At 37.5% G+C, this 14,891-nt stretch overlaps 1 protein-coding gene across 6 annotated transcripts in view; it reads right to left on the bottom strand.

Annotated features, from left to right (window-relative positions):
* Positions 1-14,891, bottom strand: part of AHCYL2 (adenosylhomocysteinase like 2) — a 164,266-nt gene that overhangs the window by 11,658 nt on the left and 137,717 nt on the right. For all 6 annotated transcript variants that reach the window (XM_027573226.2, XM_027573224.2, XM_027573225.2 and 3 more), the window contains 6 exons: positions 12,468-12,574; positions 10,545-10,661; positions 7,176-7,239; positions 6,604-6,692; positions 3,815-3,885; positions 1,529-1,623 (listed from right to left, as the gene is read on the bottom strand). In XM_027573226.2, coding sequence (XP_027429027.2) covers positions 1,529-1,623; positions 3,815-3,885; positions 6,604-6,692; positions 7,176-7,239; positions 10,545-10,661; positions 12,468-12,574 — 543 coding nt within the window. The remainder of the gene's footprint in view (positions 1-1,528; positions 1,624-3,814; positions 3,886-6,603; positions 6,693-7,175; positions 7,240-10,544; positions 10,662-12,467; positions 12,575-14,891) is intronic.

Genomic DNA, 14,891 nt, shown 5'->3' with positions numbered 1-14,891 from the left:
GGCTACTCAAGCTCCTCTAAAATGTAAGCTCTATGAGGGCAGGAATCTTTGCCTGTTTTGTTCACTGACTCCAAGCACCTATAACAGCACTTGGCATATAGCAATCACACAATAAATATTTATGATTGAAGGTAGAGTCTCCTAGCCTTTATCCTGAGAGATTACTTATGTCTGGATTGCTTTAGAGGAGAGATTACCATCACAATTCAAAGCTTACCTAGAAATCATGAGGAGGTAATAGTACAATGATACAGGAAAACAAAACAAAACAAAAACTGGACTAGAAGTAAAAAAAAAAACAAAACCTTAATTTTGTGCTCCAATTTCATTTTTGAATCAATGTATATGACTGAACAATGGACTTAAGTTCTTAGTTTTCCAAATGAAAATCAGGAATAAGAATAATGCCTTGTGGGATAGTCAAGAGGATGAAATGAGATAAAGTAAAAATATAAAAATTACACGATTACATTTGGAATTGTTTTTATTTAAGAGCTGAAGGGTTTAGGAGAGAAAATTCCTTCCCCCTTCCCTTACTCAGAAGATTTCTCTTTAGATATCAGAGCATGACTACTTCCCTTAAGCTTTTCCCATTTGGGGGCTCTCTAAGCAGATTAATTCAGAAAAGGACAATCATGTGCTAGACAGTTTTAGAAATATTAATATCTTTGACTATTTAGTAAAAGGGCATTATGGCACATAAGTGAAACTTAACCAAAAACAAAACAAAACAAAACAAAACAAAACAAAACAAACCCATTCAGTATTTAAATTTCAATACTGAAAAAAGAAATTATTCATTAGAAGGAAAATAACCTGATAAGACAAAAGTAATGGAGCCATGCCACTCAGAAACCTCAAGGGTAGAAGTAGGCTTTGCTAAGTTGTTTTTCCAGCTATTTTTAATAACAGAAGAATAGAGCAGGGTTAAAAAGAGAAACCATTTAAAACAGATATTATCCAACAGGCTCTCAATATATCAACTGATCCTTACCTGGCAATGCTGAAGCTCAATCAGAGCAGCCCTCAGGGCAGATGAAAGCATGCTTTGCTTGAGCCATTTACCCAGAGAGAAATACAGCTGTGCCATAAAAATGCCATAAAAATTTAAAACCAGAGTGAAAGTCACACTGAGAGATACTTTGGTAAGTCTGAAAAGAAATAAATAACACTTCTATTAACTATTACTTGGGCGATATAGTAGGACCAAGTGTTATGTTGGATTGGATAATTTTAGGGTGAATATATAATCAAATCAGAGAACAAAAGCGATAGATAAAATGGCTTACAGTGTAAGTAGGTATCAAGCTTGAGTGGAAGAAAATCATCATTTGAAATGATTGAGATGAAGAAGCTTTATGGTATCCACAAGCACAGATCATAGGGCTAGTAAGTGAACAGACTGTGGACAGTTCTGTTAGGACACTCATGTTTAGGATGGCTGGTGACTCTTCTCTTTCCTCTTCCAGTTTATATTTCCTGGGAAGGAGAGGAAAAAAGCCCCCAATAATGAGTTACTTAATCTTACCACGTCAATCTCGGTGTTGGAATGTCCCATGTTACAGACGATGCAGCTATTCTTCATACGGTCCAAGTGCTCTCTGGTTACCACATTCTTGTTACCTTAAAAATAGAGGAGATATCCACATGAAAAGAAATGAAGTTGGACCCCTACTTCACACCATATGTGAAATTTAACTTGTCCTAAATGTAAGAGCTAAAACTATAAAACTCTTAAGAGAACATAGGAATAAATCTTTGTGTTCTTGGGTTAGGCAATGGTTTCTTAGATATAACACCTAAAGTACAACCAACCAAAGAAAAAATAAACTTGTGCTGCAAATGATATCATCAAGAAAGTGAAAAGACAACCCACGAATGGGACAAAATATTTGCAAATCATATAACTGATAAGGGACTTGTATGCAAAATTTATAAAGAACTCTAACAACTCAATAATAAAAAGGCAAATAACCCAATTTAAAAATGAGCAAAGGATCTGAATAGACATTTCTCAAAAGAAGAAGTACAAAAGATGTGTCAATATGTACATGAAAAGATGTTCAACATTATTAGTCATTAGGGAAATGCAAATCAAAACCACAATGAGGAGTGTACTGGCTCAGTCGGTGGAGTGTGTGACTCTTGATCTTGGGGTTGTGAGTTTGAGCCCCATATTGGGTGTAGAGATTATTTGGATAAAAATCTTTAAAAAACAAAACCACAGTGAAACACCATTTCACACCTACTAGGACAGCTATACAAAAAACAACAGACAATAACAAGTGTTGACGAGGATGTGGAAAAATTGTAACCCCCATGCATTCTTGGTGGGATTGTAAAATGGTACCGTCTATTTGGAAAAGCTTGGCATTTCCTCAAAATATTAAAAGTAGAGTTATCATCATATGATCCAGCAATAGGATCATTCCTAGGAATATATAGGTAGGTAAATATTCACGAGGATGGAAAACATGTTTGCAGAAAAACACTGTACACAATGTTCCTAGGAATATATAGGTAGGTAAATATTCATGAGGATGGAAAACATGTTTGCAGAAAAACACTGTACACAATGTTCATAGCAACATTATTCAAAATAGACAAAAAGTGAAAACAACCCAAGTGTCTACCAACCAATGAATTGATAAACAAAATGTGGTATTATTCTTAAAATGAAATATAATTCAGCAGTAAAAAGGAATGAAATATCAACACATACTACTGTATGGATGAACCTCGAAAACACTATGCTAAGTGAAAAAAGCCAGTCACAAAAGACCACATACTGTATGATTCCATTGATAAGAAATAGGCAAATCTACAGAAACAGAGAAATTAATGGTTGCACAGGGCTGGAGAAAGGTAGAGTGAAAGAATGAGGACTAACTGCTAATGGTATGGGATTCTTTTTTGGGGTGATGAAGTTTCTGGAATCAGACATTGTACAACTTCACTAAAAACCACTGAACTATATATTTTAGAAGGGTAAATTTTATGGTATATGAATTATATCTCAATAAAAAAATTAGATTGTGGTGATGGTTGTATGATCCTGTGAATTTGCTAGAAAATACTGAAAGGTACACTTAAAAATGAGTGAAATGTATGGTTTGTGAATCACATCTCAATAAAGCTATAAAAAAACGACATAAAGGGGTTGATGTGAAGCAAGAACAGTTTCTTATGGTCCTTCTTCTGTGCCCCCATCTCACCCTGAGACTACAAATATATTTTTACTCTTAAATATTCTGATTTTCCCCCTCTAAAATATAATTACAAATAAAAACCAGTGTTCTAGCAGTTTATGGTCTCACCATAAAGACAAAGTATCTCAGTCCAAGGAAACTAGCCATTTCTGCATATTCCCCTCTAAAACTCCAATCTACCTCTTTGGGAATTAAGACAACTGCCTTTCCCACTTTCTCTATGAATTTTGCTCTAGGCCTACTTTAATTACAGAGACTAGAGAGAAATATACTTTACTTTTGGAAGTAAAATAAAAAATCAAATGTACAAATATAAGATCTGGTTTCCCAAATAAAACTTATCTCTAGTCATCTCTTTGGTAGTTGAGATGGATGGAGATACAGAACAGTTAAAGAGAAACTTTCCTCTAGGGATGACCTAGATGGTATATACTTTTGGTCAGAGTTCTAAAGAGGTGGGAAGAACGTGAAAGATTGACTGGTTTTGTAGACCTCTGTATCTGGCTTTTTGAGTGTGGTTTTATTCAGAACATTTCCGGTCATTTTTCACTTTTTCCATGAAAGCATTCCCAAGTGCCACTCCACTGTACGTGTCAAAATCATACCTGTACAGGTAATAACAATATCCACTTGCCGGATGACCTCATTTAATTTCACCAGTCGAAATCCATCCATACTGTAAAAATAAAGCATGATCAATTAACCTGATAATAGGCAATTGGGAACCTTTTGCTACAGAACCTCAAAAGCTATTACCAAGTTCCTTCAGTACCGACACTGTCACTTCTTGATATAGCTAGATTATTCTTAGCAGTGAAAAATTGAAACCATCTCCTTAGTTCATACAGGACAGAAATAAAGGGTTTTTTTTTTTTGCATCACTGCAACTTAATTCTTCCTGAAAATAGAGAGCCAGGGGTTACCATGAGATTCCCAAACGGAGTTTCTAGAAAGTGCAATTTAGCCCCTGAATCTTACCCCATTGAAACTACTCTTCCCGAGATCATCAACAATCTTCTGGATACAAAAAAAAAAAAAAAAAAAACGAAAAACGAAAAACAAAAAACAGACTCTTACATAATTTAATTTCCTATATTAAACATTATTTACCTTCTTAAAACTATACTCCTTGGAGCCCATGACACTGTTCTCACCTGGTTTTCCTCCTACTTTTCTGATTGTTCCTTTTCAATCTTACTCAGTCTTTAAATGTTGGTACTCTGTAGAGTTCTGCCCTGACTCTCTTATTCTTTCAGAATTTATCCATATACCCTTCCCTTGGCTGCAAATGACTCTTCTTAGTGGCTGAACTGCACAAATATATCTTTAGCTTAGATCTCTCTGAAGCTTCAGAGCCTTGGATCAAATTATTATTGGATAGCTTCTCCTGGATGTCCCATAAGAATCTCAAATTTATTGGGTTTGAAAAAAACCTCATTGTCTTCTCTGTACTCCTAAAATCTATTTCCTCTTTTATATTTTCTATTTTGATCAATAGCATTACTGTTCACCCAACTGTATGAGCCAGATAAACTAGAATGTCCTAGCCTACTCCCTCTCCCTAATTGAAGTTGTCACCAAATCCAGTTTGTTTTCCTTAATTCTTTAAAATCTCTTGAATCGGTCCGCTCCTATCTGTATGTGCTGGTCTTGTGTATGTTCAGGTCTTATTACCTCTTGCCTGGATTCCTACAGTAGCCCCTGGCCCGATCTCATCATCTCTAGGTTTATGTCTCTCTAATTTACTTTGCAGAGTAATTTCCCTACATGCAATTTAGATCATGTCACTTCCTTGCTTAAAATACTTCAGTGAGATTGCCTGTTCTCAGGATAAGACCTAAATATTTATGCAGATATATGATTATATCCACATAATGATTCCTACCTTAGATATTACCATTCCCCCAAATTTATCCTCTCTGCCAGCTACATTAAAGTATTTGCATCTTCTTAAATGTGCCATGCTCTCTCCTTCCTCAGGGACTACCCTCCTTGTGACATGTTCCTTATACCTGGAAATTACTTCCAAACTAAGAAATGACTTACACAAGTTTCAGGACTCAGCTCTATTGACATCTCTTCCTGCCCTACATCTTTGCTCTTTAGTTAGATATTTCTCCTTTGGCTCCTACAGAAGCATGTACCGTTTACCCCCATCATAGCACTTATTCCACTCACAGTGGGACCTTGCCTCATTCATATATTCATCTTATTCATCCTAAGCACAGAGCACAGTACCTGTTACACAGTAAGTGATCAGTTCATGTCTATAAGTTAATTTGAATCAGTGTCTCAATCAGTATTAAAACATGTTAATGAACCCTGACTCAGAGAAAGCCAACAACTCTATTGGAGAAATTTGTGGTTTATGGCTGGATGTGTGAGGAGTAGAAAGCAGGAAAAAATGGGTATAGCAAAATCTTTATGCCTTACTCTATCCTGGGTACCTTCCTCTGGAGGGTTAATGGTAAAGAATGGGGTGGGTTATGGAGGCTACAGACACCGGAGCTCTGCAATAGTTTTCAGGAACAGTGGTATTTCCATACTGCTGAGGATGGCAAGAGGCAATATTAATAATATCTACCATTTAGTGAGCATTTATGTGACAACAGTTCTATACTTCATAGAATTATATATTTATTATATAATGTATAATCATATGTAATACATATGTAATTATTTTACCGAAGTTTTGCAACTCTTTGAGGTAGGCATCATTAGCCACATTTTATGGATGAGACAGGAACTATTTTTTAACCTTTCATTGCAAAATAATTTCAAACTTAAGAATTACAAAAATAGTACAAACTCCCCTATACCCTTCACTCAGAGACAGCAGATTTTATTTGGATTTGCCTGATGTTTCCTCCTGATAAGATTCAGGTTATACATTTAGGGGGAGAATATCACAGAAGTGTTCTTTTCAGTGCATCACATCAGAGAGGATCTGATGCCAACTTATTTCTTTTTTGATCATTGTTTTCAAAGGGAGAAGGGTTGGGGTGCCTCGATGGCTCAGCTGGTGGAGCATGCAACTCTTGATCTTGGGGTCGTGAGCTCAAGCCTCATGCTGGGTATAGAGCTTACTTTAAAAAAAAAGGAGGATTATATATGGAGAAGGTAAGGAGCTACTTGTTCTTTGGCTCAAGTCATCCCCTCTTATTATTTCCACAAGAATTAAAAATTTTAGCTTCTCTGATAGTCTCTGCTTTCTCGGAGCAGAGCTACTTGATCTTTGAAAGAGGGGAGCTTACAGTTAATAGCAGCATCTCTCAGGATCTGGGCCCCTCTAAGATAAAATTTGGCATTAACCAGGCCATTGTTTGGCAGCAGTTACAAGATCCCAATAGATGGTGGCATAGAGGAAAAAGCAAGTCTCCTTTTGCATGCTTACCAGGCTTGAAGAGCACAGATGGGGTCGATCTCAGTTACATACACAATAGAGCCCATGGCTTTTAGAGCAGCACAGCACCCCTTCCCCACCTTAAGAGGGGAAAAAGTACACATAATAAGGAAAGTCAGTGAGAAAACAACATCTCAAAGCTTCTGGTAAACTGTACCCCATTTTCCGCCCCCAAAAGGAATTTCACTGAATAGATTCATGCTTGGGGAAAAACAAGAAAAAAACAAATAAATGAATGCAGTTCATAAACAAACTCCTAGCCCCTGTTTAGCACATGCATGTACATAAGAACACCCACACTGACGATTTATAATCAAAACACAAGCTAAGAGAACATCACAAACAGTGCACTGGAATAAGTCAGAAAATCAACTTGAGAAAAAATGGCAAAAATGCAAAGGGAAAAAGAAAGATTGTACTTTAACCAGAGGGCCTCTAAAGTTACTTTTTTCCCATCTAGAGTGGTGGGTGAATGTATTCTCACATCCATTAAATAAAAGAATCTGGTATATTTCACCAAAATCACCTTTTATACACCCATTAAGTGAAAGGTTATGCTTTACCTCTCCATAGCCACAGACCACCACCTGCTTTCCACCAAACATCATGTCTGTTGTCCTTTTAAGTCTAGGGGAAGAAAAACCATTAAATCAGAAAAATCTTCTCCCGTTTCTCCTTTAAGATTAGATTGGGTCCCTTTGTTTTTATGTTTATTTGTTTGTTCCATTCTGAAAGAAAGCCTGGTTTCTATGCCATCTAATGACTAGAAAGAAAGGTTGAATATATGTACTTCCTAACTCTATGCTATCCGATCAATTCCAGCTATAGGAGAGGGTTTTTTTTCTTTTTTCCTCTTGTCTTGGGAGTGGTGCAGAAGGGAAGAAGCTGTAGACTGTAAAGTACTCTTAAACAAAAAGCAATATACATTTATTATATAATTTTTGGAAATAGAAGAAAATAAAACCATTTTTTATTAAAGATTTTATTTATTTATTTGAGAGAGAGAGAGAATGAGAGATAGAGAGCACAAGAGGGAAGAGGGTCAGAGGGAGAAGCAGACTCCCTGCTGAGCAGAGAGCCCGACGTGGGACTCGATCCCGGGACTCCAGGATCATGACCTGAGCCGAAGGCAGTCGCTCAACCAACTGAGCCACCCAGGCGCCCAATAAGAACATTTTTTATTTAGGAGACAAAGCTCTAGCTTAGTGGAAACATTATTCTAGCTTACTGAATGAGACAAAAAAATAGAAGATAACCCTGATAAATGAGCGCTACATTTAGCAGCGTGAAAAGGGCCAACAGGTCCCTCATTAATTCCACACAGAGGGTAATGGGCAGCTGGAGGGAGAAGAGCTCAGAAATGCACCAATACTGACTGTATGAGAGAGTGAGCTTTCTGGGGCTGATTCTTTCTCAGACATGCTCTACTTTTTTGTCTCTGATTCTCTATGAAGCTAAAATAAATGTCCTTATTGTTTTTTTTTCCAAAGGCTTTCATCATTTTACTTTATTTTATTTTTTTAATTTTTTATTGTTATGTTAATCACCATACATTACATCATTAGTTTTTGTGTCCTTATTGTTTTTAGAGTCTCTTGGAAGAACTTGTAGGAGTAGGTTCTGGTTTCTCTTTGGTTTCAGCCAGTGTCCCTTCTCTAGGAATCCCTTATAAGGCAGAAGAAAGTTTTCAACTAAAACTAGCCTATTCTGAGATAGACAGTTCCTACAAGTATTTGTGACTTTTTTTTTTTTTTACGATTTTATTTATTTATTTATTCAAGAGAGACAGAGTGTGTGTGAGAGAGATAGATCATGAGCAGGGGGCAGAGGGAGAGGGAGAAGCAGACTCCCCACTGAGCAGGAGCCCAATGTGAGGACTCGATTCCAAGACCCTGGGATCCTGACCTGAGCCGAAGGCAGATGCTTAACCGCCTGAGCCACCCAGGCACCCATGTGACTCTTTCTATTCACTTATCTGTTTACCTCTCCTGTTGAAAACAGTCTATAAAAGAGGAATCTTGTCTTTTTAATGATTTGACAACTCCTAAATGGGAACTAGTACAACTCCATGAGCCCCAGTGAAACTCAATAAGTATCAAATCTTATTCAGCCATTAAAAAGAATGGAATCTTGCCATTTTCAATGACATGGATGGAGCTGAAGAGCACAATGCTAAGTGAAATAAGCCAGTCGGGAAAAAACAAATACCATATGATCTCACTCATATGTGGAATTTAAGAAACAAAACAAATGAGCACAGGAAAAAAAGAGAGAGAGAGAGGGAGGGAGAGAGAGATGTCTAGAAACAGACTTTCTTTCTTTTCTAAAGAAACAGACTTGTAACTGCAAAGAACAAATTGATACGTTACCAGAGGGAAGGTGGGTGGGAGGATGGGTGAAATAAATGATAAGACTTAAGGAGTGCACTTGTGATGAACACCAAGTGATGTATGGAATTGCTGAATCACTATATTGTGCACCTGAAACTAATGTAACAGTGTATGTTAACATAAATAAATAAACAAACAAATAAATAAATTTTAAAAAATATATCAATTAAGTGCAGAGGCATTTCTTGTTGAGTGAAGAGAGTAAGTCTGGCTGGGCTACTATCATACTCAAAAGTCATGGTTTAGGAGAATGGTCCTGGAATGGTTATCACAGAAAAGAAAATCAATAGATTTTATTTATGAGCTTCCTTTGCTTTACTCTTGAGCTTTTCTGCCTCTCTTCCCCAAGGGATATCAGGTGCAAAGCTATTCATCAAAGCTATTCACGTAACCTATAACACTTTCATGTAGCCAAAACAAGACACAGTCTATAAACAGACTGATGGGTTGAGAATTCATTTAAATGTCCAATCTATCTGATAATACTATTGACTCTATAGAAATAATAATTACCAACAAATTGAATTTGCATTGAATATTTGCCCCTCTCCAAAAAGATTTTAAAGCAAAAAGCTTCCCCTAAGATCGAATTCAATCCAGAACTTAGTGTTCAGGGTTCTAGAAAGAAGGGCAAGGGAACTAATAATGTTGAACACCAGGTTCTTACCTTATCTCATTTAATCCTCCCACTAACTCTATGATGTAGGTCTTATTGTCACCATTTTAGAGATGAGGGAATAGGTGCAGAGAGGTTAAACAACTATTCCAAGACCTAAATGATAGAGCCAACAATCAAACCAAGCCAGGCCTTCTGGCTCTAACACCTGTGGTGCAAACTGCCTAGGGTCCAGACTGCTTAGTAATGTGGCCCACAGGCCCTTTTGTAGCTTTTCCATTAAACTAAACATGGTGGAAACCATTTGGCTTGGCAATATTCTAAACCAACCTAATGGTTTGACATAGGGAATTACTGAGTCTTCTGAACAAGGATGAAGGAATATCTGGACGCAAGTGTAGAAACAGAAACTGGGCATTAGAAGAACATAGCATTTGGTATATACCTAAGTAGATTTTGTCAGACTTGTAGTCATTACAGATTTAAAAAACTACAAATGCCTCTGGGATTGGCTCTTTGCTCACCACAACTTTCCAGATGGCCAGAGAATTATATGCTGGTTGGAATTTAAAATCTGGTAACATGACCTAGAATAGGAACACCAGGAAACCTTTTCCCAAATCATCAAAGATTCTTAGCTGTTTATGACTTACTTTAGTTACTGACTTGCAGGCCTGATAGGGTCACAAAGTAAAAACTTTGCCAGCAATAGATAGAGGCTAGTCTGATTTTTTTTTTTTTTAAGTAAAATAGATGTGCTTGTCATAGGGATAGCAACAGTAGATCTGGGTTATAAAATATTGAGTATGATGGTAGTGATAGATCAAGAGCTGCTACATGAATCATTTCCAGAAATAACCAAAGCCAAAAAACTCAGAACCTCAATTCAACAACTCAAGTTAATTCCAAAGATAATAAAACATTACCCATCTAGAATTGATTCACGGCAACAGTAGAGGTTGTCAAATTTCTGTTTGGTGACCGAGTCATTGACGTTCATGGCTGGAACACACAGCTTCCCAGCCTTGGATAGCTGGTACAGCCTGAGGATGAGGGAAATCAAGAAGAACACAAAACAATGAGATACTGCAATCTACTGTCAGTTTCATAACAAATTACAGAAATATGTTCATTGGGTAGACATGAGAGCATGAGACACACTAATTTCATCTCATTAAGTATATATAGAGAAATAAAGGCTACCTTTCTGAAGTCTGTATCCAGTTTAGAAATGAAAATCTTAGTTACAAGGCATGTGGGGAAAATCTTTGACCCACCTCTAAATTTTAAGGATTAAAATGTAAAATTTTATTTTTTTATTATTTTTTTAAAAAAGATTTTATTTATTTGACAGAGAGATAGAGAGAGCACAAGTAGGCAGAGCGGCAGGCAGAGGGAGAGGGAGAAGCAGGCTCCCCACTGAGCAGGGAGCCCGATGTGGGACTCGATCCCAGGACCCTGGGATCATGACCTGAGCCGAAGGCAGACGCTTAACCAACTGAGCCACCCAGGCGCCCTAAAATGTGAAGTTTTAAATTGTTTATTGATTTTATTCCCCTTTTAAATTATACAAAGAGTAACTTTAAGTACTATTTTAATCCCACTACTCTAATGCAACCATTTTAACTTTCAAATAGCCTCAATTTTATAATCTCAATACATATACATCCTATAAATATGTATATCTACATACAGGAGTTTCATTTTAAGTTGAATTAACTAAAAAATTAGAACCAGGTGTTTTATTCAAAATTCATCCCTTTCTAAGAGTCTGAAGGTATGGTATATTCAGAAAAGATCACAATATATTGAAGCAGTGATGGTAGCTTATTCAGAATTTACTTCCCTAATGAGGAATTCTTAATCTCAGGAAACAAACTGAGGGATGCTGGAGTGAGGGTGGGGTGGGAGGGATGGGGTAGCTGGGTGATAGACATTGGGGAGGGTATGTGCTATGGTGAGTGCTGTGAATTGTGCAAGACTGTTGAATCACAGATCTGTACCTCTGAAACAAATAATGCAATATATGTTAAGAAAAAAAAAGAGGAAGAAGATAGCTGGAGGGGAAGAATGAAGGGGGGTAAATCGGAGGGGGAGACGAACCATGAAGAGATGATGGACTCTGAAAAACAAACTGAGGGTTCTAGAGGGGAGGGGGGTGGGGGGATGGGTTAGCCTGGTGATGGGTATTAAAGAGGGCACGTTCTGCATGGAGCACTGGGTGTTATGCACAAACAATGAATCATGGAACACTACATCAACAACTAATGATGTAATGTATGGTGATTAACATAGCAATAAAAAATTTAAAGGAAAAAAAAAAGAATTTACTTCCCTAAAACTTCCATTTCATACTTTCAGTTCTTGATGAGTGAATAACAGTAAACAGAAATTATTTCAATTTTACCGAGGGAATTACTACTCATTTGAGAAACAGAACCCTAAATCCTTGTTCTCTAAGTAAAAATGTAAGCTCTATGAGGACCCAAGTTTTTGTCTGTTTTGTCCACTGCTAGATCCCTAGCACAGATCCTAGAAGTTCCTGGCTTACTGTAGAAGTTAAATAAATATCTATGGAATGAACGAATTCATCTAAAAAGGACAAGCAGTCATTTCATTACAACAACTAGAAAACACGAGGACCACACTTGTTCCCTTACCTGTCCCCCACTCCCAATTTTAGGTTTGTTATTTGCATTGTTTTTTTTTTAAAAAAAAAGTGTGCAGACTCAGATCTCATCACCTCATAGCATGTTCCCATTTTTAACATACTGTATCCTCTAGGTATGTGATTATCAGAATATATATCTAGGCTGCATAAAACCAAGTATGCCCATGTCAAATCTTACCTATGGACTCCAGTAACACTCTCCTCTACTATGCCCTTGATTTTCTTGAACATATTAGGATACTTCTTATAAATCCAGTGAGTAAGATCCCCTCCATCATCCAATATCTGCAATAATAAGCATCAATAATACCATTTATTTTACTGAAGGCTCAGGGCTTCCAGGTTGCTCTGGGTCTTTTAGCCCAATTTCTAACTGCCAATTTACAGATATTTCAAATTTCCCATAGTTATGCAAAGTTACTTAAAGCCAATATAATGGCCAGTCATTACACTGAAGTAAAAGACAATGAGGGGTGAAAAGCCAAATTGTAATTCTCGCAGCCAAATGACCTTCCCACATAACACATCTACTATATCAAAACACACAGCAACAAAATGAGGATTTTCTTCTGAACTAATAGCTTAAGTGGTTATCTAGACAACTAGTTCTCGAATGCACTGTAGATATTCAGAAAGGCTGACCTCGATATTAGCGTATTTCTACCAGTTATATTCAGGACTTCAAATATATTCAGTCAAGGCTTAGTTTAAATAAAGCAAGATAATTAGTCTCCCTCCCAGAACAATGGGTTATAAAACTGTATTTGTTAATCCTTCACTTCCCCCAAAGCATAGGCACTCTCCTACCCAAAATATCAGGCAGCACTGAAGGGTTTTGCCTAGCGAAACCTCACACTCTCGATAAACCACATTAAAAATAACTAGGGAACTGTGCAGCATGTAGGTGTGCAAGCATGCCTCTGAACAGCTCATCACTATTTCAGGTTGGGATTAAAGATAAACACAATACTGTGCCCACTGGAGCTTTCATCAGCGGAGGAAAGTTTCTGAATTATAAATAAGCTAAAGAAAGACGAGCTTAGAATGCTCTTGGGCACTAGGCTGTGGCATTTCAGCCCTTCACCTAGCTGTCAGGAATGCTTAGCAGGACTTTCCAAATTATTATACCTGGGAAGTCCCTACAGAACTGAGTTGCTCCCTACTGGCATGCACCCATTTTGCAGTCTCATAAAATATCAACTCTACTACAAGTGCCCAAAATGCCATCCTGTGACCCCTGGGTACACAAAATCCCCCACCTCATGTCTACCACCTAATCTCTTTTTTTTGCTTCTACTCGTGCTCTTGATCTCTTTTCTCTGACTCAACTGAAGTTTATTTGAGAGCAGGGATCCAAGGCAAGACTCTCATTAAAATACATTTGCTCCATTCTATAGGTTAATGCTCCATTTTCTCCCAGTAGAAACCCTTAGAACAGATGCCCTGAGAAATGAAGAGGCTTCTCAGAGTTTCTCTCTCCCTTTCTATATGTATGGAATCCCTCATAGAGTTCTGCCTTGCAGCCTCTGATCCCTAGCCACACAAAAAAATCCGAGATGAAAAAGCCTGAGCAATTGGAAACTCTGGTCTTAAGTCCGTATCCTTGTCTGCTTTTCTCTTTTAGCAGAGGTAACTCATACAGGCAGGTAGTTGCTATCCCTAATATTTATTTAATGAATGTGACCCATAATTCTCACCACCATGTTATTCCATTACAGAAATTCTTGCCACCAGGGAATCTACCTGAGGTTGGAAAGCAAATAAAAGTACTAGATTTTGCCAGGATCCCAGGAGGAATGAGCTCTCTTTTCTGGGCTGACAATGGTTTTTATCCTTGTCTTATTTTCTTCATCAGCTTTCCCAGCAGTTTGTGCTGGCCCCATAGTCTGTAAATGCTCTCTGGTTGCAATCCCATGTCCTCCCCATGTTCTCGACTCTAAAACGAATGTTTTATTCCCGGTAGAAACCCCCTGGCATATCTCCTTTAGGTCTGTCAGTCATACTTCTTCCAGTTACTGTTAAACTCTGGGAATGAGCTGACTCATCTCACAGCTGACTCCTCCCTCCCTTTCAGAGTATTAACCCAGCTTCCTCAAACCAGCACGAGGTACAATGTAACCTGCATCACAGAATCCAGAAAGAGGCTGTTTCTCTCTTTGTGTACCAAATGAGGCCTACTCTGCAATTTTTAGCAGCAAGCAATAGTTGGACTAGAGCTTCAAGGATTCTTTTTTCAGTTGATTCCTAATTTCTCGTCTCCTTCATATGCAAAATATTTGTGAAATAGGAGTGCTTCATACTTTGTGCAGCTTTTTGCTTCTCTGCAAATCTAATGTGCTATCCGCCTTCAAGAACTTGATCTTTTAAAAAATGAAACAAAAATAAAATGAAGCAAAATAAAAAACCCAAAACTTTTTGCCTGGGCATCTTCCTTAAAGTGGAGAATAAAGAGAAGAAATTTGAACTTGGAATCTCCTCAGGTTTACTATAAATTTAGCATGTGATTCTAGAGAAAAGCTAAGTACCACAGGAGCTGTGTGTGTATGTGTGTTTGTGTGTGCATTTTCATTACTGTTATTGGAGGGGGGAAGCGGGTAGGGGA

This window comes from Zalophus californianus, chromosome 12 (genome assembly GCF_009762305.2).
Source record: "Zalophus californianus isolate mZalCal1 chromosome 12, mZalCal1.pri.v2, whole genome shotgun sequence".
NCBI lineage: Eukaryota > Metazoa > Chordata > Mammalia > Carnivora > Otariidae > Zalophus > Zalophus californianus.
The sequence above is the reverse complement of the archived record's forward strand: the minus strand, read 5'-3'. Positions and strand labels throughout refer to the sequence as shown.